This window comes from Bos mutus, chromosome 26, assembly GCF_027580195.1.
Source record: "Bos mutus isolate GX-2022 chromosome 26, NWIPB_WYAK_1.1, whole genome shotgun sequence".
In the NCBI taxonomy this organism is placed as follows: Eukaryota; Metazoa; Chordata; class Mammalia; order Artiodactyla; family Bovidae; genus Bos; species Bos mutus.
In genome coordinates this window covers 32810188-32833745 of record NC_091642.1, presented here as the reverse complement: position 1 = coordinate 32833745, position 23558 = coordinate 32810188, and the positions used below count along the sequence as shown (strand labels likewise).

The 23558-nt window shown below is 42.8% G+C and overlaps 1 protein-coding gene across 2 annotated transcripts; it reads right to left on the bottom strand.

Moving 5' to 3' along the window:
* Positions 1–93: 93 nt before the first annotated feature.
* Positions 94–13258, bottom strand: MORN4 (MORN repeat containing 4). 2 transcript variants are annotated; one of them, XM_014479937.2, is made up of 6 exons: positions 13132–13258; positions 10668–10799; positions 5379–5472; positions 2147–2261; positions 1617–1726; positions 94–1390 (listed from the first exon to the last, which is right to left on the bottom strand). In XM_014479937.2, exons 3-6 carry the CDS (start codon positions 5443–5445, stop codon positions 1242–1244), a joined length of 441 nt encoding a protein of 146 aa, XP_014335423.1. In that variant the 5' UTR covers positions 5446–5472; positions 10668–10799; positions 13132–13258; the 3' UTR covers positions 94–1241. The 2 variants fall into 2 exon arrangements, with proteins under 2 accessions (XP_014335423.1, XP_005901232.1); XM_005901170.3 differs by having other exon boundaries at positions 13100–13235.
* Between the last annotated feature and the right edge of the window lie 10300 nt (positions 13259–23558).

Genomic DNA, 23558 nt, shown 5'->3' with positions numbered 1-23558 from the left:
ACTAACTTTTAGAAACAGCAAATGAGCCAATATCTATACAGATGTAGAGCAAGAGAGTCAGGAAAACCAAGTATAGGTAGTTCTGGCGATTTCTTTATTCCTCATAAGCACTTGTTTCCACAGTATAACACAGAGAATAAATAGAGGCACACAACTATCACTTCCACCACAGTCTGCTGTTGAGGAGACATTCAGTGTGAGGATAAGGGGCTGGGGATCAGGTGGGGCGTCTTGGGATCCCAGGGTAAGTGGAGGCCTCTGTGATGAATTGTGCAGGAGTGCAATCAATCCAGATCTGATCCCTAGGCCTGATGGCCAAAGCTCTTGGTGGAAGAGTCACAGTGAACCAAATGCTCTTTGAGTTCATTGCCTTCCCAAGATGGGTCAAATTCTACCTGAACCCCAAAGGGTTGAGGTGGGTCTGACCTACTGGTCCACTGAGAATGAGCTGTGTCAGCCCAAGCCGTCCTTGAGGATTCAGTTCACTCCATGACAAGGCCTGATGTGACCCAGAGATGTCTGCCCTTGACCTGGAGTAAGTAATAATTACAAGCTATAAGATGATTATTTACATCAGTTTCTTTCTGACTAAAAGGATCCTTTCCCATGTCTAAGGAAGGAGAGAGGGGCACAGATTACCTGCTGGAACTCAGGGTAGGAAGACAGCTTGTAAAGTCAAGGGAGAGGAAAACAGCACTTCACTGAACCCTTCACAGGGGCAACAAGCAGACACAGGACCAGGCTGGTCGGACAAAGCGGAAGGCCTGGGGCCATGGTGCCAACCGGGAATGCAGGACAACACACAGAGAAGCTCTGGTCTTGACTTTCACGGGACTGCTATACTGTCAAGGCCACCCCTACTGTTTCCTTCATTTCTCACAGAGCACTGAGCACTTGGCCCTCATCTGGGGCTGGGATCATCTGAACCAAATAGAGGCAGAAGGAAAATATTCTGCATCACTTGGCAGAAAATGAAGTAGAAAGGCAGCAGCCGGTCTGCACCGGGTGATCTATGGTGTTAGGGACAGAAGTACCAACGAGTAAGAGAAGGGAAGGACATGCTGGGTGACCACTGCTGCAGTGGCCCTAGCCTCAGACCTGTGACCAAAGCCCTGCCTTGCAGGTGACCGGCCCCTCCCGGGGCTTCTGCTCCATGGTCATTTTCGTCTCCTCTCACGTTGGGTTCATTTGTCCACCCTGAACGGGTGGTGGGCATTGCTGTCAGCCAGGCACAGCCCCCGTCAGGCAGTGAGGCTCCGGGCTGACTTGGAGGCGCTCTGGGCCCGCTGGACCACCGCCGAGCACTTCTCACGCCGCAAAAGCTTGTTGTTCTCGAACAGACCTTCATTGCGGGGTATTCCATGAGAACCATCAGGGAAAGTCAGCAGGCCTTTGACGGGGACAGAGAAAATAAGGGTGTGACAATGGCATTTGTGGCTCGGAGGCCAGCTTGCTACGTTGAAGCTGAGGGAGAGAAAATTTGCAGCTCTTGGGTGCTCAGTCCATGGACCCAGCACTCTGTATTGCTGGGTGTCCACAGAAGGATTAAAGCTGCAAAGGTGTGCTGCCACCCATTTACTCGCCTCAGTCACCTGTCCTGCTGGTTGGCAACTTACCTAAACCATCCACTCTGCCGTTTTTAAATTCTCCCTCAAAGGTCATGTTGTCATGTCGAATGAAGACTCCGACGCCGTTGAACTTGCCCTGGGCAAACTCCCCCTCATACCTGGGGAAACGTGAGATGTGAGCCTTTAGGATAACTGAGTCAGGCAGCTACCAACACCAAACATGTGGTTTATTAACGCTAAGGAGCAAAGCTGATTCCACTCTTCCAGAGCTCCCCCAACCCCACTCACCCATCTCACCCAGCAGAGAGGAGTCAGAGAGCCCAAATGATATGAGGCTCTAATCTCAAGGAAACAACCAAAGAGCACAGTGGTGGGCTGAGAGGTCACTGACCTCCTTGCCGTCTCAAATTTTAGATGTATTTATAAAGTAACCAATAAAAGAATGAATGCTACTCTTTGCCTGTTTTCAGAGAGTCAGGGACAAGCTCAGATTTGACCAGGTGTTTCTCGCTATCATTTTTAGATCAGAGCTTCCCTTCCTTAGTCTAAGGCTGGGAAAAGAATGACCAGGTACCCACCTTGAGCCATCTGAGAAGGTCAGCACCCCGAAGCCATTAAAGAGCCCATTCTCAAAATGGCCCAGGTAGGTGCCACCATCTGCAAACATCAGTTGACCAAAACCATGTCTGCGGCCTGAGCAAAGAGAAGACGGGTGTCAGGTTGGGATGGGGCAGCTTCAGGGCCCTCTGTCACTGTCTAACATCCTTTGCCTTGCATCACCCCCCAACAAAGGAAAGAAGACAGTGACATTAGCAGGGCAGAGAACCATTGCCCAGAGTAATAACTTGGCTCCAAGGATTGTTGCGGTGAAAAGGGAAAAAGAGCAGTGAGTTTTTCTTTCCCTTTCCTGAGATCAAAGAAGATAAAGAGAACAGTGAACAGGTCTGGACATTCCCAGTTTTTACTTTAACTTTTCCTAATCTGTAGTCTGTAACTGAAATTGCTTTTCTGCCCCCTAACTCTGCGTGAGCTACATTTTGCACCTATTACCCTTTGCATGCGTGTGGGCTAAGTCACCTCAGTCGTGTCCAACTCTTTGTGACCCTATGGACCACAGCCCGCCAGGCTCCTCTGTCCATGGGATTCTCCAGGCAAGAATACTGGAGTGGGTGGCCATGCCCTCCTCCAGAGGACTGAACCCACGTCTCTCACGTCTCCTGCATTGGCAGGCAGGTTCTTTATCATTAGCAGCACCTGGGAAGCCCTTGACTCTGCTACTTACATCCTGTGTCTGGTGCTTACCTTTATAGCACTCTCTCTGCAAACCACCTCGTGTAGTTTTTCTCTTTTTACATATCAGAAAGAAGGGGCAGGGCCACAGGACTGCCAGACTGAATTACTGGGATACTGACACCAGCCTGTGACTGGTTTTGAAACCATGCAAGAGGAAGAATACAAGATTCTTACACCTTCGCTCCTCATCACAGACCCCTGACTGCAAGCACTCATCTTATATAAGCCCATAGACTCCTTATGAAGCAGAGGGCGCACAGTTCTTGAGGCATGAGCCTACTGTATTTCCCTCTCTGCCTGCCGAGAATTAAAGCCACCTTTCTATTTTCTCCAAACTCTGTCTCCACATTTTTTTATTTGGATTGGGTGGGCAGAGAAAGCCAAGATTTTGGCCAGCAACAGCCATCAGATTTGGAGCAGATCTAAGTATGAAGGTAAGACAGCACTTAAAAATCACAATAGCTAAAAAACAATTTTTTTTAAACAAAAATCACAATAGCTAATGTTTACAGGGCCTTCACTATATGCCAGGGACTCTTTCAAACACTTTGTATTTATCATCTAATTTGATCACTACAACAACTTTAGGAGGTAGGCACAATACTATTTCTTAAATATTATTTAATATAATAGTATTTAATACTTAATACTTAAATACTATTTATTTTTATTTATAAGAGTTGACTCATTGGAAAAGACTCTGATGCTGGGAGGGATTGGGGGCAGGAGGAGAAGGGGACGACAAAGGATGAGATGGCTGGATGGCATCACTGACTCGATGGACGTGAGTCTGAGTGAACTCCGGGAGTTGGTGATGGACAGGGAGGCCTGGCGTGCTGCGATTCATGGGGTCGCAAAGAGTCGGACACGACTGAGCGACTGAACTGAACTGAACTGAATTAAAAATAAATAACAATATTATTTCCACTTTTTTTTTTTTTTGCCACACCATGCAGCATATGGGATCTTAGCTCCCTGACCAGGGATCAAACCCAAATCCCCTGCAATGGAAGTGCAGAGTCTCTACTACTGGATTGCCAGGGAAAACCCCTCTTTTTCCCATTAACAGATGCAGAAACCAAGGCAAGGGGAAGCTAAAAAAAAAGGTACTCAAGGTCATAGAGCAACCAAGAGGCAGAGCTAGACAGCAAATGCAGTCGGCACCCTGACTCGGGAGCCCTCAACACTTAACTACCTTGCCAGTCTAAGAAAAAATTAAAGTACCCTCTGAGACTATGAAGCTGTGGGGCAAACCTAACAGCCGGACTGGCAAGACTGGTTTGAGCTTTGCCCCATCAGTAGGGCTGTGTTTACCCACTGGACTGACCAGAGAACAGAGTAAGATACTAGAGAAACAGCAATGCCTTTCAGGGTACCAGGGAGTTCTTTTGGTGGATAGAGACTGCCCAGCAGAGCCTCAGGAAGACTCTCTTCGAAAATGTCACGTTGAAGGTGAGAGCAGTTTGGGAGGCAGGAGAAAAGGCTGGGATGTATGGAGGTAAGGTCACATCCCACATGCACAATTTCTCCTCTCAAATCTCAAGAATTCATCAGCCGCAGGGATCTACCATGAAAAAAGTGAGGTGTCTGGAAACGGTGTGAACTGCTCTTCGCTGGCACAACTATAAAGTCTAGTCTCCTCAGGGCAGTTCCTGGCTTGCTAGGATTGGACCCATGAGACTTTTAAGTGGCCAGACTGTTTCCAAGCTGAACATTATTAACCTGCTTCCTGTACAGTCTCAGGCTCTGAGGAATTCTGCCATGCCTATGAATAGATACTTCCAAGTATAATGAGCTGTCACAGGAAACTCAAGGCCATGGATGTCATCTTCTCTTGAGTGTCTGCCCTAATTTCCTCAACTTCTTTTTTTGTGTGTGTGTGTGTAATAAAGTTTTATTAAAGTATAAAGGAGATAGAGAAAGCTTCTGACATAGGCATCAGAAGGGGGCAGAAAGAGTACCCCTCCTCAACTTCTTAAGATTCCCTAGAATCACTGCAAGTGCAATGACAAGTCATTGCAATGAATTTACACTTTCTAACTTACAGGCACTAAAAATCACTCATTTTGCTCTGCTGAGTACATGAGCAGTTATAAAAACAGTTCCCAAATAATGCCACGAAAGGAGAAAAAGAGTTCTGGGGGTGGGGGTCCCCTGGTCGTCCAGTGCTTAGGATCCAGCGCTTTCACTGCTGAGGGCCCAAGTTCCACCCCTGGTCAGGGAACTAAGATTCTGCAAGCCATGAGGCATGGCAAAAAATAAACAATAAACGAGTGCTAAAACACTTTAAATTTAGAAGTGGGAACATTTAACTTATTTTTGGAGGTTGGCATAGTAGTAGCATTTTCCAATTCCTTTATTTATAATCCTAAAATTGAATAAAAGGAAAGGCACTATTTGGATTAAATCCTGGATACAGAAATGAAGTCTCATAAAGCTTGCTTATATGTCCTGATGTATTTCGCCTTCAGCCAAATGAAGGGTACATCACTGGATGTCCCCCATGGGTCCTCTCACCCTCCTTCCACTCGCCACGATACTCCTCTCCACTGGAGTAAGTGAAGGAACCTTTTGTCAGGGTCATGGTGACAGCTCACAAAAAGGATGAAATCTGCAAGAAACAACAGAAGAGAACCAGTGTCTCTTGGCTGGAGGAAAGGCCTGGAGAGCAATTTTATAGATACCTTCTAAAGGCTACCAGCCTGGTAAGCATGAGTACATTTAACAAAAATCCCCACCCCAAACCACCACCACCACCACCATCATCACCACCTCTGCCCAGTCTTATCCTCTTACTTGTCTCAACAAGTTTCAGCCAGTTGTAATTTTCTAAGCCCTGGGATGGAAATTTAGGATTAATCTTTAAGCATTTGCTTGATACCTACTATGTGCTTAGTCAATGCATAAAATATAGTCTTGTCCCTTGATGAGTTTGTAGTCTAGTTGATAAAAGTAACAACTGAAACACTGAGTAATACGAGAGATGATATAATTAAATGTCAAACTGGATGGCAGAGATTACAAAGACAAGGGATGGGCAGAATTTAAAAACAAGCAGTGAAGAATGCAAAGGGCAATTCCAGACTGAAAAAACACAGGGATGAAAGCACCAAGAGCAACATAAACATGACATGTGCAGTGGGAAATAAGAAGCCAGGTCCTGAAGGTTTATTTACAGAGTAATGGGAAGTAAATTCATTTATGTACACCCAGCCTAAATCTTAAATCTGACAAGAATCCAAACCCCCTCATTTTGGAGGGAGAACCATTTGGAGAAAACAAGCCCAAAGAGGTTAAGAACCAGTTTAGTGAGCAGTGACGATGATGGTGCCCATGCCTCCCTGACTGCCACTAGCTCTTTTCCCCTGTACCATGTCTCTGCTTTTAGGGTCAGGCCAGCTTAATGAGACCTTTGGAAGCTAGGCAGAAGGGTTGATGGCTGATAAGGTAGGGGGAAAGAAGAAACCTCTGGGGGTTACAACACAAACTATGAAAGCAGAGTCTAAGGAAAATGAACGTGGCAGAAGGAAGCAGGATGGGTTGGAACAGCAAAAGCCTACAGCCAGAAAAGCTACAAAAGATGTGATCGTTTAGTCAACTGTAAAAATGCACATGACATACTCTTCCTCCATCCACGTCTTTGCAACGTGACATGGCAGATCCTCCACTAAGAGGCAGGTTATTTATTTCTCTGCCCATTAGATCTGGGTGGGTTATCTGACTTGCAGACTGCAGATGCCTGGGTGAGCTCAGGCAGGACTGGAAGAGCTGCCCTCCTGAGCTCAGCCCTGAATTACACACCCACAGAATCACAGACTAAATAAATGGTGGTTGTTTTAGCCACTATAATTTGAGGATGGTGTGTAATAACACACCTAGCAAAAGCTAACCGATATGCCCAGGTTTGAGCTCCTAAGGCCTGAACTAGGGAGATAATAGGGTAAAGTGAAAGTGAAAGTCACTCAGTCATGTCTGACTCTTTGCGAACTTATATACAGTTCATGGAATTCTCCAGGCCAGAATACTGGAGTGGGTAGCTGTTCCCTTCTCCAGGGGTTCTTTCCAACCTAGGTATCAAACCCAGGTCTCCCGCATTGCAGGAGGATTCTTTAGCAGTTGAGCCACAAGTAAAGCCCAGGGTAATGGGAGCAGGAATTATTATTAGATATGTCACAGGATAAATGAAAACAACCGATAACATTTGGAGACTGGCTAGGTATAGCTTCATACAAGTGGTAAAAGAATGTTTACCTTCAAGGATATTCTATAAGAAGGGGTTAAGATACTCAAAACATAATTAAATATAAACAGAGATAAATAGAATGATTTGATATATTTTTTAGCATACAATCCCTATTTCTCTTTCTTTCTTTCTCTTCTTCTTATGCCCTCTCCTCTGGCAACTATCTTGCTTATTCTCTGTAGCTGTTTCTGTTTTGTTATGTTCATTCATCTATTTTTGTTTTATAAATACCATGTATAAGTGAAATCACATGGCATTTGTCTTTATCTGACTTATTTCATTTTAGCATAAAACCCTCTAGGTCCATCCATATTGTCACAAATGGCAAGGTTTCATTCTTTATTATGGCTGAGTAGTACTCTACCATATATATACATACACATTAATATGTACCACATCTTCTTTACCCATTCATCTATTGATGGGCACTTAGATTGTGTCCATATTTTGGCTATTGTAAACAATGCTGCAATGAACATAGGGATGCATATCTTTTCCAATTAGTGTTTTCATTTTCTTCAGATAAATACCCAGGAATGGTAGTACTGGATCATACGGTAGCTCTGTTTTTAATTTTTTGAGGCACTACCATACTGTTTTCCATAGTGGCTGTACCTATTTACACTCCCATCAATAGTACACAAGGTTTCCCTTTTCTCACATCCTTGCCAATACCTATAATTTGTTGTCTTTTTGATAACAGTCATTCTAACAGATGTGAAGTAATAGCTCACTGTGGGTTTTTAAAAATATTTTTAAAAATTTTATTTATGGCAGTGCTGGGTCTTAATTGCTGTGCACGGGCTTTCTCTGGTTGCAGCTAGTTGGGGCTATCCCCTGGTTGCGCTGCACAGACTTCTCATTGCAGTGGCTTCTCTTGTTGCAGAGCACAGGCTCTAGAGTGTGTGGGCTTCAGCAGTTGTGGCCCATGGGCTTAGATGTCCCTCAACATGTGGAATCTTCCTGGACCAGGGATTAAACCCATGTCCCCAGCACTGGCAGGCAGATTCTTAACCACTGGACCACCAGGCAAGTCTTCTCACTGTGGTTTTGACTTGCATTTGCCTGATGGTTAGTGATGTTGGCCATCCGTACGTCTTTGGAAAAAAATCTATTCAGGTTCTCTGCTCATTTTTTAATCAGGTTGTCTGCTTTTCTGAAATTGAGTTTTATGAGTTCTTTGTATATTTTGGATATTAACCCCTTATCAAATACATTATTTGCAAATATCTTCTCCTATTTAGTAGGTGGCCTTTTCACTTTGTTGATAGGTTCCTTCACTGTGCAAAAGCTTTTTAGTTTAAGTCCCATTTGTTAATTTTTGCTTTTGTTTCTCTTGCCTGAGCAAACATATCCAAAAAATATTGCTAAGACTGATGTCAAAGAGCACGCTGCCTATCTTTTCTTCTAGGAGTTTTGTGGTGTCACAACTTATATTTAAGTCTTTATTCCATTTTGAGGGTTTGTTCATTTGTACATGGTATGACAGAGTAGTCCAATTTGATTCCTTTGCATGTAGCTGCCCAGTATTCACAACACAATTTACTGAAGGGGCTATCTTTTCACCATTGTATATTCTTGCCTCTTTTGTGGTAGACTAGTTGCCCATATAAGTGTGGGTTCATTTCTCTGCTCTCTATTCTATATCTGTGTGCCTGTTTTTGTGCCTGTACATATTATTTTGATCACTCTAGCTGACAAGACGAGCCTGGTAGGCTGCAGTCCATGGAGTCGCTAAGAGTCAGACACGACTGAGCGACTTCACTTTCACGCATTGGAAAACGAAATGGCACCCCATTTGTTCTTGAAGAACCCAATGTTCTTGCTTGGAGAATCCCAGGAACCGGGGAGCCTGGTGGGCTGCCGTCTATGGGGCTGCACAGAGTCGGACACAACTGAAGCGATTTAGCAGCAGCAGCAGCAGCAGCAGCAGCTTTGTAGTACAGTTTGAAATCAGGAAGCATGATACTTTCAGCTTTGTTGTCTTTCTTAAGGTTACTTTGGCTATTCAGAATCTTTTGTGTTTCCTTACAAATTCAAATAACATTTTGGAAAAATATCAACAATTTTGACTAATGAGGTAAGTGCTGAGTAGAGGAAAAGTAAATTAAAGCCACTCATCTATTCTTTATCAGTGCCTTATGGGGTATTCTAAGTTTGGCCTATGTCATAATGATTTTGATACAGATGTTAAAAGCTCATAAGTGATCTGATGTGAAGACAGCCTGACCTGAACAGAGCAGAAGCCCTGTGCTCTCACCAAATACACAGGGATATTAATTTCTACCTCTATAATGAAGGCCAGCTTTGTGGAAGTTGGGTGGCTCAGACCATAAAGAATCTGCCTGCGATGCAGAAGACCCGGCTTCGATCCCTGGGTTGGGAAGATCCCCTGCAGGAGGGCATGGCAACCCACTCCAGGATTCTTGCCTGGAGAATCCCATGGACAGAGGAGCCTGGTGGGCTACAGCCCATGGGGTAGCAAAGAGCTGGACACGACTGAGTGACTTTCACTTCACTGCAGAGTCATTCCCATAGATTCACCAGGGATTTTTCTCAATTTTCCAGTTACTCAGGAGCTCCATATCCAGGGTCCCTTAAATAGTAGAAGACATCCCAAGACAAGGATCGGTTTCTTGTCTTAATGCCCCTCAATACCTCTAGGGTCTATTTCTCAGTGAGGTGATGCTGGCCTCTGGTATGCCATCTCTGTCGCATCAATGTTCCACAAGGTCAGCATCTAATTTCAGGCTCACAAGCTTCTTATAATCAACCCAGCAGCAGAGTATGCCTGGGGTAGAGGTCAACATGACTCCATGGAAAATACAACATTAATGAGAGGAAGAGACGCAGTTTGCCGTCAAAACTAAAGAGGAAAACTCTTTCCAGTACAGACAGACATGTTGACAGCTAGAGCCTACCATTGGCTCTTCCCAGAAATAATTACATCCGAGAACAAAACTGTCAGCTGTGGTATAAATGGTATGGTACTATTTCATTCCTTCAAAACAAATCAGAATATGAATGGTTGCATCTTCTACTAAATATTGAAACTAAACAACTGTTCTGATACATAAACACAAAATCATTATTTCCACAGGAAGATGATGTTAAGGACATTCCCTTTAAATGTTCAGAAGCAGCTAATTTGTCTTCAAAGTTTTGGAAGGAGTTATTGCAGTGCACATTGAGGAATCAGACTGATGATAAAGGGGCTCAGTCTCTTGTATGTTTACTTTTTCTTGTATGAAATTTCCAAACAGTGGCATCCCACCAGTAGAAGGAATCTGAAAGGGAATAATGCTTCTCTAAAATTTGAGGATTATCTAGGGACCAAGTACTAGCCAGCCCCTCCAATTGTAAACGTTTCGGTATGCTGTTAGCTTTTGGGCAATATATCCTAAACATTTCAAAGAAGTGAAAGAAATGAAAGATTAGCTTCTCATTACCAAATAGAGTGGACTGTATTTTCTGAAGATATTTGCGACCATATTTCCTGTCTTACACGTTCTTCTACAATTTGACCTCGCCACTGTCCCATCAAAAACTTGTGTCTAACTCACCTATGAATCTGGCCAGGCTTGTGATTGCTCCAACCAATAGAAGGTGATGGAAGTGATGATGTGTTCTGAGGTTAGATCATAAAAGGTGATGCAGTTTCCATCTTGCTCACTGGTAAACTTGAGCTCTGAGACCTGAGACACCACATAAGTAGTTTGATTATCCTGAGGCTACCATGCTCAGAGGCTGGGCCACATATAAAGTCACATGCGTTGGTGCTTTCAGTTAGCAGTCCTCATCACTGAACCACCCTAGCCTAGGCACCAGGAGTGAGTAAAGGAGCTTTCAGAATGATTCCAGCTCCCAGCCACTGAACCTGCATCTCAGCTGAAGTATCATGGAACAGAGTGAGGTCATTGCCATGATGCCCTCTCCAAATTCCTGACTCACAGGATCTGTGAGCATCATATGGCAGGTTTTAAGCAGCTAATTTTGGGGTAATTGGTTATACAGCAATTGTAACTGAAACATCATCTCTCAACCTAACCCTGCCACTGTCCTTTTCCATTTGTTTTTAATGTAGTATGTCTACAGGTACTACAAATTCTCATTCCTTTTTGTTCTAGGGATATAGAGCAAACTTCAATAGTTGCTTGTCAAAATGATGTCAGTTCCCAAGAACACAATGAGAAGTGCTAATTAAAGGAACCAGATGTACACTCCATTCCTCTCAGGCCATGGTTGAACACACTCGAATAGAAACTTCTACAAGTGTCCAAATAATTGATATTGTCACTGCCTGAGACAGTGTCAGGGTTTTCATTTATGACTTCTGTAATTAGCCATGCTAATTAATAGCTGTATAGCCACTGACCCAAAAAGGAACTTTATCAGTAATCATAGTTATTGAGATAAATCTAGTTTAATGAAGTATAGCCAGTGCTAATATAGACTACAAAAACCACCAATACTTTAATAAAGGATGCAAATCAGTATTTGTATCAGCTATTCAAAAAATCTTTTTAAAGAGAATAGATGACCTAGGAGTTTAGGGTTCAGATACATATGTGGAATCTAGCTAGAAAGTCAAGATAAGTCATCCTTCTTAACAGATGCCCACCCTTTCTCTCTTGATAGATAGGTTGCAAAGGATCAAACCAAGCATTTATCTAAAAGAAAATGACTATTTTGTCCCCATAAACCAACATACTGTTAGTCTACACAATCCACTATATCCTCACGATCTTTATTTTCTCCTGCCCCAGACATTTCCAAATAGAACTAGAAGGCAGGGATGAAAACTGTTGTTTCCATTTCATTTGTCTTTTTATAAAATTTCAGAAATCAAACTGGTCAAAAACATTTATGGATCCACTGTAATTAACATATATCCAAATCCAGAGGATTAAAAAAAAAAAACTAAAAGAAAGCAGATTTTCAGTTTAAGAATATTTTTTGAGGCATCCACTTTAACTACCCACACATATTAATAAGCGTCACATGGTTCCCCTAAAGCCACCCTCCCCAGGGTATGACAGTCTTGTCAAAGTTCTTTAAGCTCTAAGGAAAGCAGTTTTTAGGCTTTTAGAATTCCAAAAAGAAGAAAATGAAGGCTTTGATGAACAAAGATCAGGCTTGTAAGAGACCTAGAACAAGAAGTCAAATGTTCTTTTTAAAGTATTTTAAGTGAGCTTAAAATAATTGTCTCTTTTAAGTCGGTAAATCTCTTTCACTATAACAATTCTTCCTTCCACAGGAAAATTAAACAAATGTATCACTATTAGATAAAGGTCTTATTTAGGAAGACTGTGAGACAGTTAAGATTGCTGAAAGTGGAAAGAAAATCCTGACGCCAGAAAGAAGGTCAAAACAAAAAACCAGAGGCCTTGGGGCGATGGGACTGCCAGGATACTATTCTAGTCAATGAGAAAGTAAAATGCCTGGGCTGGGTTCTAACATAGTCGAGTGACTTCCGCTGGTACCTAAGCAGTTTGGAGATGCTAGACGTAGGGATGCCACCATCAGCTAATTTAAGCATCCCCTTTCCCAAGACTCACTGAGTGTGTGCGGGACGCCTCTCCACCAAAGTGTGACAGGCTAACCCTGAGCAAACAAAGCCCTAGACCGCAAGAAGGCAACTCTTCTCGTCGACCTCCCCATTTCTTCTCCCACCGGTCCTGGCCTTTCAGCACAGCTCCTTCCCTCCACCCGGGGTCAGCTCTTCCACGGGGGCGGGGTCTTTCGCTCACACAGGTCTGCCGTCCGCTCTTCACAAAGCCCCCACCCACCCCTCTCGCTATCCCGGGCGCCATGGGCTCCCTCCGGCCTCAGACCCCGCAGCAGAGACGGAAGCCCGGGTTTTGGGACCCCCGCGGGTGCCACCGCCCCGGATGGACCCGCGCTCCCCAGCCCCTGTCATTTCGGGCTGGGGTCCCCAGTCCCTTTTGCCCGATCACACTCTCCCGGCCCCCTCCCACCCGTGCTGCCAGTCAACCTGGGCCGGGGCTTCAAGGATGATCGTCTCACCCCGACGCCGGGCTGCAGCGGCCCGGACCTCCGTTCCGCCCGGCTCGCCCTTGCCACCTGCCTCTCCGCGGCTACCTCCAGTGCCTGCCCTACTTGACGCCGCCATCCCGGGTAGCCACACTGGGACCAATTCCCGCAGCCCATTGGCTGTTACCTAGGCAACCGGTAGCAACGCCACTCCCCATTGGGCCAGCCCCGGGCTCTGCGCCATCTTTGTGCGGGGCAGTGTCTCAGGCTCCCTGCGCTAAATACCCGAAAGAGGGGTGGGGCTGAACCACAGTCACGTCTTAGCCACCGGGAGAACTCAGAACTCATCTACCAGGGGTAGCCTACCTAATTAGCCAAACCAAACCAAACCAAATCTGAGACAGAAACAGCAATGATCACCTACACCAGCGTCTCCTATCCTGCTTAGATCTCCGCAGTTGTCAAAGGCACCAATGAGGAGCTAAAGGACAGAACCCAAAACTGACTTTTGAGATTGCGACTTTGTAAATTGTAAAGAGCAAGACAGGACAACTGCAGTTTCATAAGTATCTGCCCTGTGCCAGCATTGTGATATCAGGGCACTTTTACATTCACTATACGGATTTGTGTTGTCGTTGTAATCACTCATACCATTTATATTTAAAATATAGTGTCAAGATTGGAACAAATCCTTTCAAATATGCACACCAACCAACTTACCCATATTTATTTACTGAACAATGTGAAAGCTGCATGATGCTAGGTTTTGCCAGGTTAGAATAGACATGATCACCGCTCTCATAGGATTTACTGACTCCACGTGGAGAAGAAAAGATTCGTGCAAGTGCAAAAATCCAAGACTATTTAATTATTAAGAGAAGGCAAGCACGTGAACAGAGTAAGTAGATTTTTCCTCTGAATTTGGATTTCCTAATCTGTAGACTAGGGTGGTAATAGCAAGGAGAAGGCAATGGCACCCCACTCCGGTACTCTTGCCTGGAGACTCCCGTGGACGGAGGAGCCTGGTAGGCTGCAGTCCATGGGGTCGCTAAGGGTCAGATACGACTGAGCGACTTCATTTTCACTTTTCACTTTCATGCATTGGAGAAGGAAATGGCTACCCACTCCAGTGTTCTTGCCTGGAGAATCCCAGGGACGGTGGAGCCTGGTGGGCTGCTGTCTATGAGATCGCGCAGAGTCAGACACGACTGAAGCGACTTAGCAGCAGCAGCAGCAGCAATAATGATAAAGTCTCCCCAGAACTTGTACGAAAATACAATATAAAATTCTCAGTACTGTGTCTGACCTTGTAGGAGTCTGACACTGTAAGTCTTCAGTAAACTGTAGGTTTAAATGATTGGGATTCAGTCTTCAGATCCCATCTTTGCTACCAATTGTGTGTGCCTTCAAGCAAGTTGGTAAGCTCTCTAGCCTGTGAAATGAGTTTACACTAGCAAACCTATAAGATTTGGTCCAGCTCCAACTCACTGGTTCAAGAAGCTGAACTACGTGGTGTTAGCTATGGATATAAGTACAGTAGTTGAGAGAACATAGTGTTAATAAAACAGATATTAGATTGGAGAATGTGTAATTAGAAAATATGAAGAAATAAAGTTAAATAGACTGGTCAAATTATGGAAAGACTTGAAAAATTAGAAGATATGTTTTGCAAAATGTGGTTTCTCAAATCTGCAAATTTGTAGACACAGAAAGTAAAATAGAGGTTACCAAGAGCCAGGGGAAGAGGAAAGTATTGTTTAACAGGTACAGAGTTTTTGTTGGGATGAAAAAAAGCTTTGGGTATAGATAGTGGTGATAGTTACACAACATTGTGAATGTATTTACTGTCACTGAATTAGACACATGTGGACAGTTAAAATGATAAATATTACATATATTTTGCCACAGTAAAAAAAATATGGTTTCTTGATCAGAGTGGTGACACAATCAAACCAGTGTTTTAAGAAAATTAATCTGGCACTGACACCAAAGATGATCAGAGAGAGAGTGAAAGCAGAGAAGCACACTCAGAAGCTCTGACAGTTGCGGGGTGCCGGGCTGAATGTCCAGTGCAATACAGCAGTTAACTGCTGGCTATCTGTTTTGCTGCAGTCCGTGGGGTCGCAAAGCGTCGGACACGACTGAGAGGCTGGACTGAACTGGTCTGTTTTGCACATGATGGTGTGTATGTGTCAGTGCTGCTCTCTTGATTTGTCCTGTCCTTTCCTCCCCCATCTCCTGTGTCCACTATATGTAAAATAGATAGCCAATGGGAATTTGCTACATGTCTCAGGAAACTCCAACAGGGGCTCTGTATCAACCTAGAGGGGTGAAATGGGGAGGGAGATGGGAGGGAGGTTCAAGAGGGAGGGGATATATGTATACCTATGGCTGATTCATGTTGAGGTTTGACAGAAAACAACAAAATTCTGTAAAGCAATTATCCTTCCATTAAAACTAAGTTAAAATATATATATAAAGATTAAAATATCTAATAAGTTCATACTGGTAAGTCCAATTCAAATATGGGACTGCAAATCTTTTACTTAATTTCTTCCACTCTATGTCTCTACTTTTCTTCTACCCTGATTCTCAAGGGTACAAATGATGTTAAAATATCTCACAATTACTTATTTGGTACATTCCACACAATTGGTAAATTATACGCAATTGACAATGCTAATATTACCATCATGGTATTGCCAAAAACAGTTGTTTTGTGCATATTCTCTCCCCATTCTCCTCATCCTTTTTTTTTTAATTATACTTTATATTGTCACTTTGCTTATTTAACTTATATGCAGAGTACATCATGTGAAATGCCAGACTGGATGAAGCACAAGCTGGAATCAAGATTGCTGGGAGAAATATCAGTAACCTCAGATATGTAGATGACACCAACCTTATGGCAGAAAGTGAAGAGGAGCTAAAGAGCCTCTTGATGAAAGTTATAGAGGAGAGTGATAAAGTTACCTTAAAACTCAACATTAAAAAAAATTAAGATCATGGCATCTGGTCCTATCACTTCATGGCAAATAAATGGGGAAACAATGAAAACAGTGACAGACTTTATTTTTCTGGGCTCCAAAATCACTGCAGATGGTGACTGCAGCCATGAAATTAAAAGATGTTTCCTCCTTGGAAGAAAAGCTGTGACCAACCTAGACAGCATATTAAAAAGCAGAGACATTACTTTACCAATAAAGGTCCATCTAGTCAAAGCTATGGTTTTTCCAGTAGTCATGTATGAATGTGAGAGTTGGGCCATAAAGAAAACTGAGTGCCTAATAATTGATGCTGATGCTTTTGAACTGTGGTGTTGGAGACTCTTGAGAGTACCTTGGACAGCAAGGAGATCAAACCAGTGAATCCTAAAGGAAATCCGCTCTGAATATTCATTGGAAGGACTGATGCTGAAGTGAAGCTCCAGTACTTTGGCCACCTGATGTGAAGAACTAACTCATTGGGAAAGACCCTGATGCTGGAAAGATTGAAGGCAGGAGGAGAAAGGGGCAACAGAGGATGAGATGTTTGGATGGCATCACCAACTTGATGGACATGAGTTTGAACAAGCTCTGGGAGTTGGTGATGGACAAGGAAGCCTGGCATGCTGCAGTCCATGGGGTCTCAAAGAGTTGTACAGGACTGAGGACTGAACTGAACTGAACTGACACTTTATTAAAAAAGAAAGAAAGAAAGAAAGAAAGAAACTATTGCAACAATGTAGCTAAGACATCCTGAGAGTACCAAAACTATGGAGGGATCAGTGAGGATGGACAGAAAGGGGTAAATATGAAACACATTTCATAGAAATAACTAATAAGAAGCAATGTAGTGTTGAAGGCATGGAGGTAGTCTGACTGGATTTGGGTCCAGCTCTGCCATTTATCAGCTGCGTGACCGTTGGCAGGTTAGTTTCCTTGGTTTCCAACATCATAAGGCTGTAATGCTAGTTACATGGCTTAATCCCAGTAATGCATGTAAAACCACATGCTTAGCATTTTGGTAAGTGGTAGATGGCTCAGTGGGTAAAGAATCTGCCTAACAATGCTGGAGCCACAGAAGACAGGGGTTTGATCTTTGAGCGGGAAAATCCCCTGGGGGAGTAAGTGGCAACTTACTCCCGTGATCTCGCCTAAAGAATCCCATGGACAGAGCAGCCTGGTGGGCTACAGTCCATGGGGTCGCAAAGAGTTGGACATGACTGGGCAACTAAGCATGGATTCAGCACAAGCTCTTAAAATGTCTAGGGAATGTACTGACACTTTTCAGTAAAAGGAAAATCAAGCTCTTAGAGGTAAATACAGAAATAATTTCTGGGGGGTTTCTATAGATAAAACTCAGAATTCAAAGGAGAACTCTGAATCTTGGAGCTCTCCTTGACCATAATTTGAAGCTTAAAGGCTAAATGAGATGAATAGTACTAAGAGGTCACCTCTGTGGCTATGGCCCCTGGGACATAAGAGGCTAGTATTACATAATTATTTGATGTCTAGTTAGGAAAAGGAAATACATGTCTTATAACTGAAAAGGAAAACTGAACCGTCTGTATGGACCTTTGCCTAGGTTTACTTGGCAAAAAAAAGTGTTTAAGACATTCCTTTTGTTAAAAATAAGACACAGGCCGCAAATAGAATCACTTAGGCTAAGCTCTATGTCACCAAACCTAAACCTAATACCTTTCTTAATTACTGTTTCAGCCTCTCCCAGACATGGAATCTTAAACTAGGCAATCTGGAATTACCTGGTCAGCACTAGTGAGGTAATCTTTCTAATAGATCCTGTCATCCTGGCTCTTAAAGGAGGGGAATCTTGCCACAACCAATCTGCTTTCGCTGTAACTTCCTTGGCTCTTTGCCCTCTGCCTATATAGGTCTTTCATTTTGTGTAGCTCCTCAGAGCTCTTTTCTATCTGCTAGATGGGGTGCTGCACAATTCATGAATCATTTAAGAAAGCCAGTAAGTTCTTTAAAATTTATTCAGTTGAATTTTGTTCTGTAACACCATCAGTTCAGTTCAGTTCAGTTCAGTTGCTCAGTTGTGTCCGACTCTTTGCGACCCATAAACTGCAGCACACCAGGCCTCCCTGTCCATCACCAACTCCCAGAGTTTATGCAAACTCATGTCCATCAAGTCGGTGATGCCATCCAGCCATCTCATCCTCTGTCATCCCCTTCTCCTTCTGCCCCCAATCCCTCCCAGCATCAGGGTCTTTTCCAAGGAGTCAACTCTTCGTATCAAAGTATTGGATTTTCAGCTTCAGCATCAGTCCTTCCAATGAACACCCAGGACTGATCTCCCCTACTGTCTTCAATTTAAGTCTGAATTTGGCAATAAGGAGTTCATGATCTGAGCCACAGTCAGCTCCAGGTCTTGTTTTTGCTGACTGTATAGAGCTTCTCCATCTTTGGCTGTAAAGAATATAATCAATCTGTGATGTCCATGTGTAGAGTCTTCTCTTGTGTTGGAAGAGGGTGTTTGCTATGACCAGTGCGTTCTCTTGGCAAAACTCTATTAGTCTTTGCCCTGCTTCATCCTATATTCCAAGGCCAAAGTTGCCCGTTACTCCAGGTGTTTCTTGACTTCCTACTTTTGCATTCCAGTCCCCTATAATGAAAAGGACATCTTTTTGGGGCGTTAGTTCTAAAAGGTCTTGTAGGTCTTCATACATACAATTAAACAATAGTTCTTTTAGTTCCCTACTTCTAGTTAGTTGGGGCAATAATTTGATTCAAGAAAGAATGATTTTTAAATATTGGTTACAATGTGGCTGGTCATCTTTTGTGAAAACCTATGCTTTTAGTCTGTTGGTTACTTTAAACATAAAAACAAAAACAACATCAACAATATTAACAAAATTAAAAGTTACCATTCGTTGAATGCTTTTTCATGTGCTAAGCACTATGCTTAGTGTTTTATGTACTTATCTTGATTCCTACTTAACCAATTGAGGAAGGGATGATTACTCTCATTTTATAGAGGAGGACGCTGAGGCTTAGAGAGTTTAGTAACGTACAAAATAATGTGTGGAGCTGGAGTTGAAACTCAGATGTCTCTGATTCATTCTTTTCCCAATGATGAAATAAATATTCACATTTTAAGACAAGAGAAGAACTTGAACTTAAACATTTTGTCTGCCGGTTTGGACTTCCTTCTTCCTCTCTAGTGTGGACTGTGCATCTGCCTTATGCATTAATCAGACCTCCTCAATGGCGAAATACCTGCTCAGCTATAAAGATAAAATTTTCTTCTTCTGGCTCCAGCCATATAACTCCTTAGAAAATAATGTTCATTTCTCAATCCTTGTGTGTACAGACATATTTGGTGAACTATTAACATATGTACAATTCCAGTATATCATTTCCCTTAACGATAGCAATTAGTGAAGAACAGACTGATTCAACCACCTGGGGAGATACTAGACTCCGTTTAATAGAAGTTCTTAGCTGAAATACTTACTTATGACTTTATTAATGTTACTAGGTATGTTACTTGTATTCTGCCTATTTTATGGAATTATTGTTTCTCGCATTACCAAATGTGAAACTGAGTCTCCAGTAAAATTAATGATGATTAGTTGACTTGAAATGACTGACCAGATACATAGTCCTATAGATCAATGATGTAATATTGTAACTCTAGATATGGGAAGAAACAACAAAAAGGAACTATTTTCTGGACCACAACAGACAAGTAGGACAGGTGGTCAAGAGGCTCTGGGATACTGTTAACAGAGCCTAGTCCAGTAATAGCACATGGAATGGCCTATGAATGAAGTTCTGACCTGAGCTTGGAATCCACACACCATGGGACAAATTGGTCACAAAATGCTTCCCAAGCCCTGGCTGAAATTAAGACCGAAAGAGAAGGGACTGTAAAATAAAGAACGTTACCCACCATTCAGTTCTACAAGAATCAAGTCATTAGGCTCGGCAGTCACTGACCTACAATATTTGCCATGATGTGATGGGACCGGATGACATGATTTTAGTTTTTTGAATGTTGATTTTTAAGCCAGCTTTTTCACTCTCCTCTTTCACCCTCATCAAACATTAAGTAAGATATCTGTTCCTTGTGAATAGCAGTAAACCTCTACCAAGATGTGTGCTTAACTGCAGTACCTATACCTCAAAATCATGCTTCCCCTCCCCTCTTCAGAACTGTGTTCATAGTTGTCTGAGAGATGCTCTCCAAGATTATAATCTTCAGGCTGGATGAAATAAAATTTTCCATTTCTTTTGTAAATTGACTACTGATTACTCCCACAGTGCCCGCCCCCACTCCTCCCAGTGATCTAATTCCAGTCTTCCTTTAAGACTTAGCTCATAGCACATGCTGAACTTAAAGCCTTTGCTGACTCTCCAGTCAACCCTGAAATTGCTGAACTCCTATTATGGAGTTTCCAGCTCTCATTATTGGCTCTTTTTCTTCTACTGCCTCAGAGAGCTGTGGTCTTCAGCTTGTGGGCAGGGGCTATATCGTCCTTCTCTTTTCCACTAATAAAAATATACTGAGCACCTACCAAGTCTAGACACTGAGGTCTCACAGTGATGAACAAAAGAAGTCATGGACTCTGACTTCTCGGATCTCATAATTTTTTAGGCTAATGGTACTGTATTTTTCTTCAATTAACAAGCACTGAGATTTGAGTCACGCATTGTGTAAACTGCATGAGGACTGGAATTTTTAAAAACTTTTTTACTTAGAGCAGGGATTTTGTTTCTTTGCTTCACTCCTGGCTCTCTCGAAAACAGTAGGTGCTCAATAAATATTTAATGAATAAGCGCAGGATGGAATGACTCAGACATAAAGACCACAGTTCCCTGATCTCACAGCTGGCTCATAGTAGGTATTCAAGAAATGAGTGACTGACTGATGAAGTCACTTCAGTTCAGTTCAGTCATTCAGTCGTGTCTGACTTTTTGTGATCCCATGGACTGAGGCACGCCAGGCCTCCCTGTCCATTACCAACTCCTGGAGTTTACTCAAACTCATGTCCATTGAGTCGGTGATGCCATCCAACCATCTCATCCTCTGTTGTCCCCTTCTCCTCCCCGCTTCAATCTTTCCCAGCATCAGGGTCTTTTCAAATGAGTCAGCTCTTCGCATCAGGTGGCCAAAGGATTGGAGTTTCTGCTGCAGCATCAGTCCTTCCAATGAATATTCAAGACTGATTTCCTTTAGGATGGACTGGTTGGATCTTCTTGCAGTCCAAGGGACTCTCAAGAGTCTTCTCCAACACCACAGTTCAAAAGCATCAATTCTTCGGTGCTCAGCTTTCTTTATAGTCCAACTCTCACATCCATACATGACTACTGGAAAAGCCATAGCTTTGACTAGATGGACCTTTGTTGGTAAAGTAATGTCTCTGCTTTTTAATATGCTGTCTAGGTTGGCCATAACTTTTCTTCCAAGGAGCAAGCGTCTTTTAATTTCATGACTGCAGTCACCATCTGCAGTGATTTTGGAGCCCAGAAAAATAAAGTCTGCCACTGTTTCCACTGTTTCTCCATCTATTTGCCATGAAGTGATGGGACCGGATGACATGATCTTTGTTTTCTGAGTGTCGAGCTTTAAGCCAAGTTTTTCACTCTCCTCTTTCACTTTCATCAAGAAGCTCTTTAGTTCTTCTTCACTTTCTGCCATAAGGGTGGTGTCATCTGCATATCTGAGATTATTGACATTTCTCCCGGCAATCTTGATTCCAGCTTGTGCTTCCTCCCAGCCCAACGTTTCTCATGATGTACTCTGCATATAAGTTAAATAAGCACGGTGAAAATATACATCCTTGATGTATTCCTTTCCCCATTTGGAACCAGACTGTGTTCCATCTCCAGTTCTAACTGTTGCTTCCTGACCTGCATACAGGTTTCTCAAGAGGCAGGTCAGTGGTCTTGTATTCCCATCTCTTTCAGAATTTTCTACAGTTTATTGTGATCCACACAGTCAAAGGTTTTGGCATAGTCGATAAAGCAGAAATAGATGTTTTTCTGGAATTCTCTTGCTTTTTCAATGATCCAGCAGATGTTGGCAATTTGATCTCTGGTTCCTCTGCCTTTTCTAAAACCAGCTTGAACATCTGGAAGTTCATGATTCATGTATTGCTGAAGCCTGGCTTGGAGAATTTTGAGCACTACTTTACTAGCATGTGAGATGAGTGCTATTGTGTGGTAGTCTGAGCATTCTTTAGCATTGGCTTTCTTTGGGATTGGAATGAAAACTGACCTTTTCCAGTCCTGTGGCCACTGCTGAGTTTTCCAAATTTGCTGGCATGTTGAGTGCAGCACTTTCACAGCGTCATCTTTCAGGATTTGAATTAGCTCAACTGGAATTCCATCACCTCCACTAGCTTTGTTTGTAGTGATGCTTCCTAGGGCCCTCTTGACTTCACATTCCAGGATGTCTGGCTCTAGGTGAGTAATCACACCATCATGATTATCTGGGTCATGAAGATCTTTTTTGTACAATTCTTCTGTGTATTTTTGCCATCTCTTCTTAATATCTTCTGCTTCTGTTAGGTCCCTACCATTTCTGTCCTTGATTGAGCCCATCTTTGCATGAACTGTTCCCTTAGTATCTTTAATTTTCTTGAAGAGATGTCTAGTCTTTCCCATTCTATTCTTTTCATCTATTTCTTTGCAGTGATCACTGAGGAAGGCTTTCTTATCTCTCCTTGGTATTCTTTGGAACTCTGCATTCAAATGGGTATATCTTTCCTTTTCTCCTTTGCTTTTTGCTTCTCTTCTTTTCACAGCTATTTGTAAGTCCTCCTCAGACAGCCATTTTGCTTTTTTGCATTTCTTTTTCTTGGGGATGGTCTTGCTCCCTGTCTCCTGTACAGTGTCACGAACCTCTGTCCATAGTTCATCAGGCACTCTGTCTATCAGATCTAGTCCCTTAAATCTATTTCCCACTTCCACTGTATAATCATTAGGGATTTGATTTAGGGTGTTGCAAAAACAACACCCAGTTGTGGATGTGACTGTTGATGGAAGCAAGGTCCGATGCTGTAAAGAGCAATATTGCATAGGAACCTGGAATGTTAGGTCCATGAATCAAGGCAAATTGGAAGTGGTCAAACAGGAGATGGCAAGAGTGAACATCAACATTTTAGGAATTAGCGAACTAAAATGGACTGGAATGGGTGAATTTAACTCAGATGACCATTATATCTACTACTGTAGGCAGGAATCCCTTAGAAGAAATGGAGTAGCCATCATGGTCAACAAGAGAGTCTGAAATGCAGTACTTGGATGCAGTCTCAAAAACGACAGAATGATCTCTGTTCCTTTCCAAGGCAAATCATTCAATATCACAGTAATCCAAGTCCATGCCTCGACCAGTAAAGCTGAAGAAACTGAAGTTGAACGGTTCTATGAAGACCTACAAGACCTAGAACTAACATCCAAAAAAGATGTCCTTTTCATTATAGAGTACTGGAATGCAAAAGTAGGAAGTCA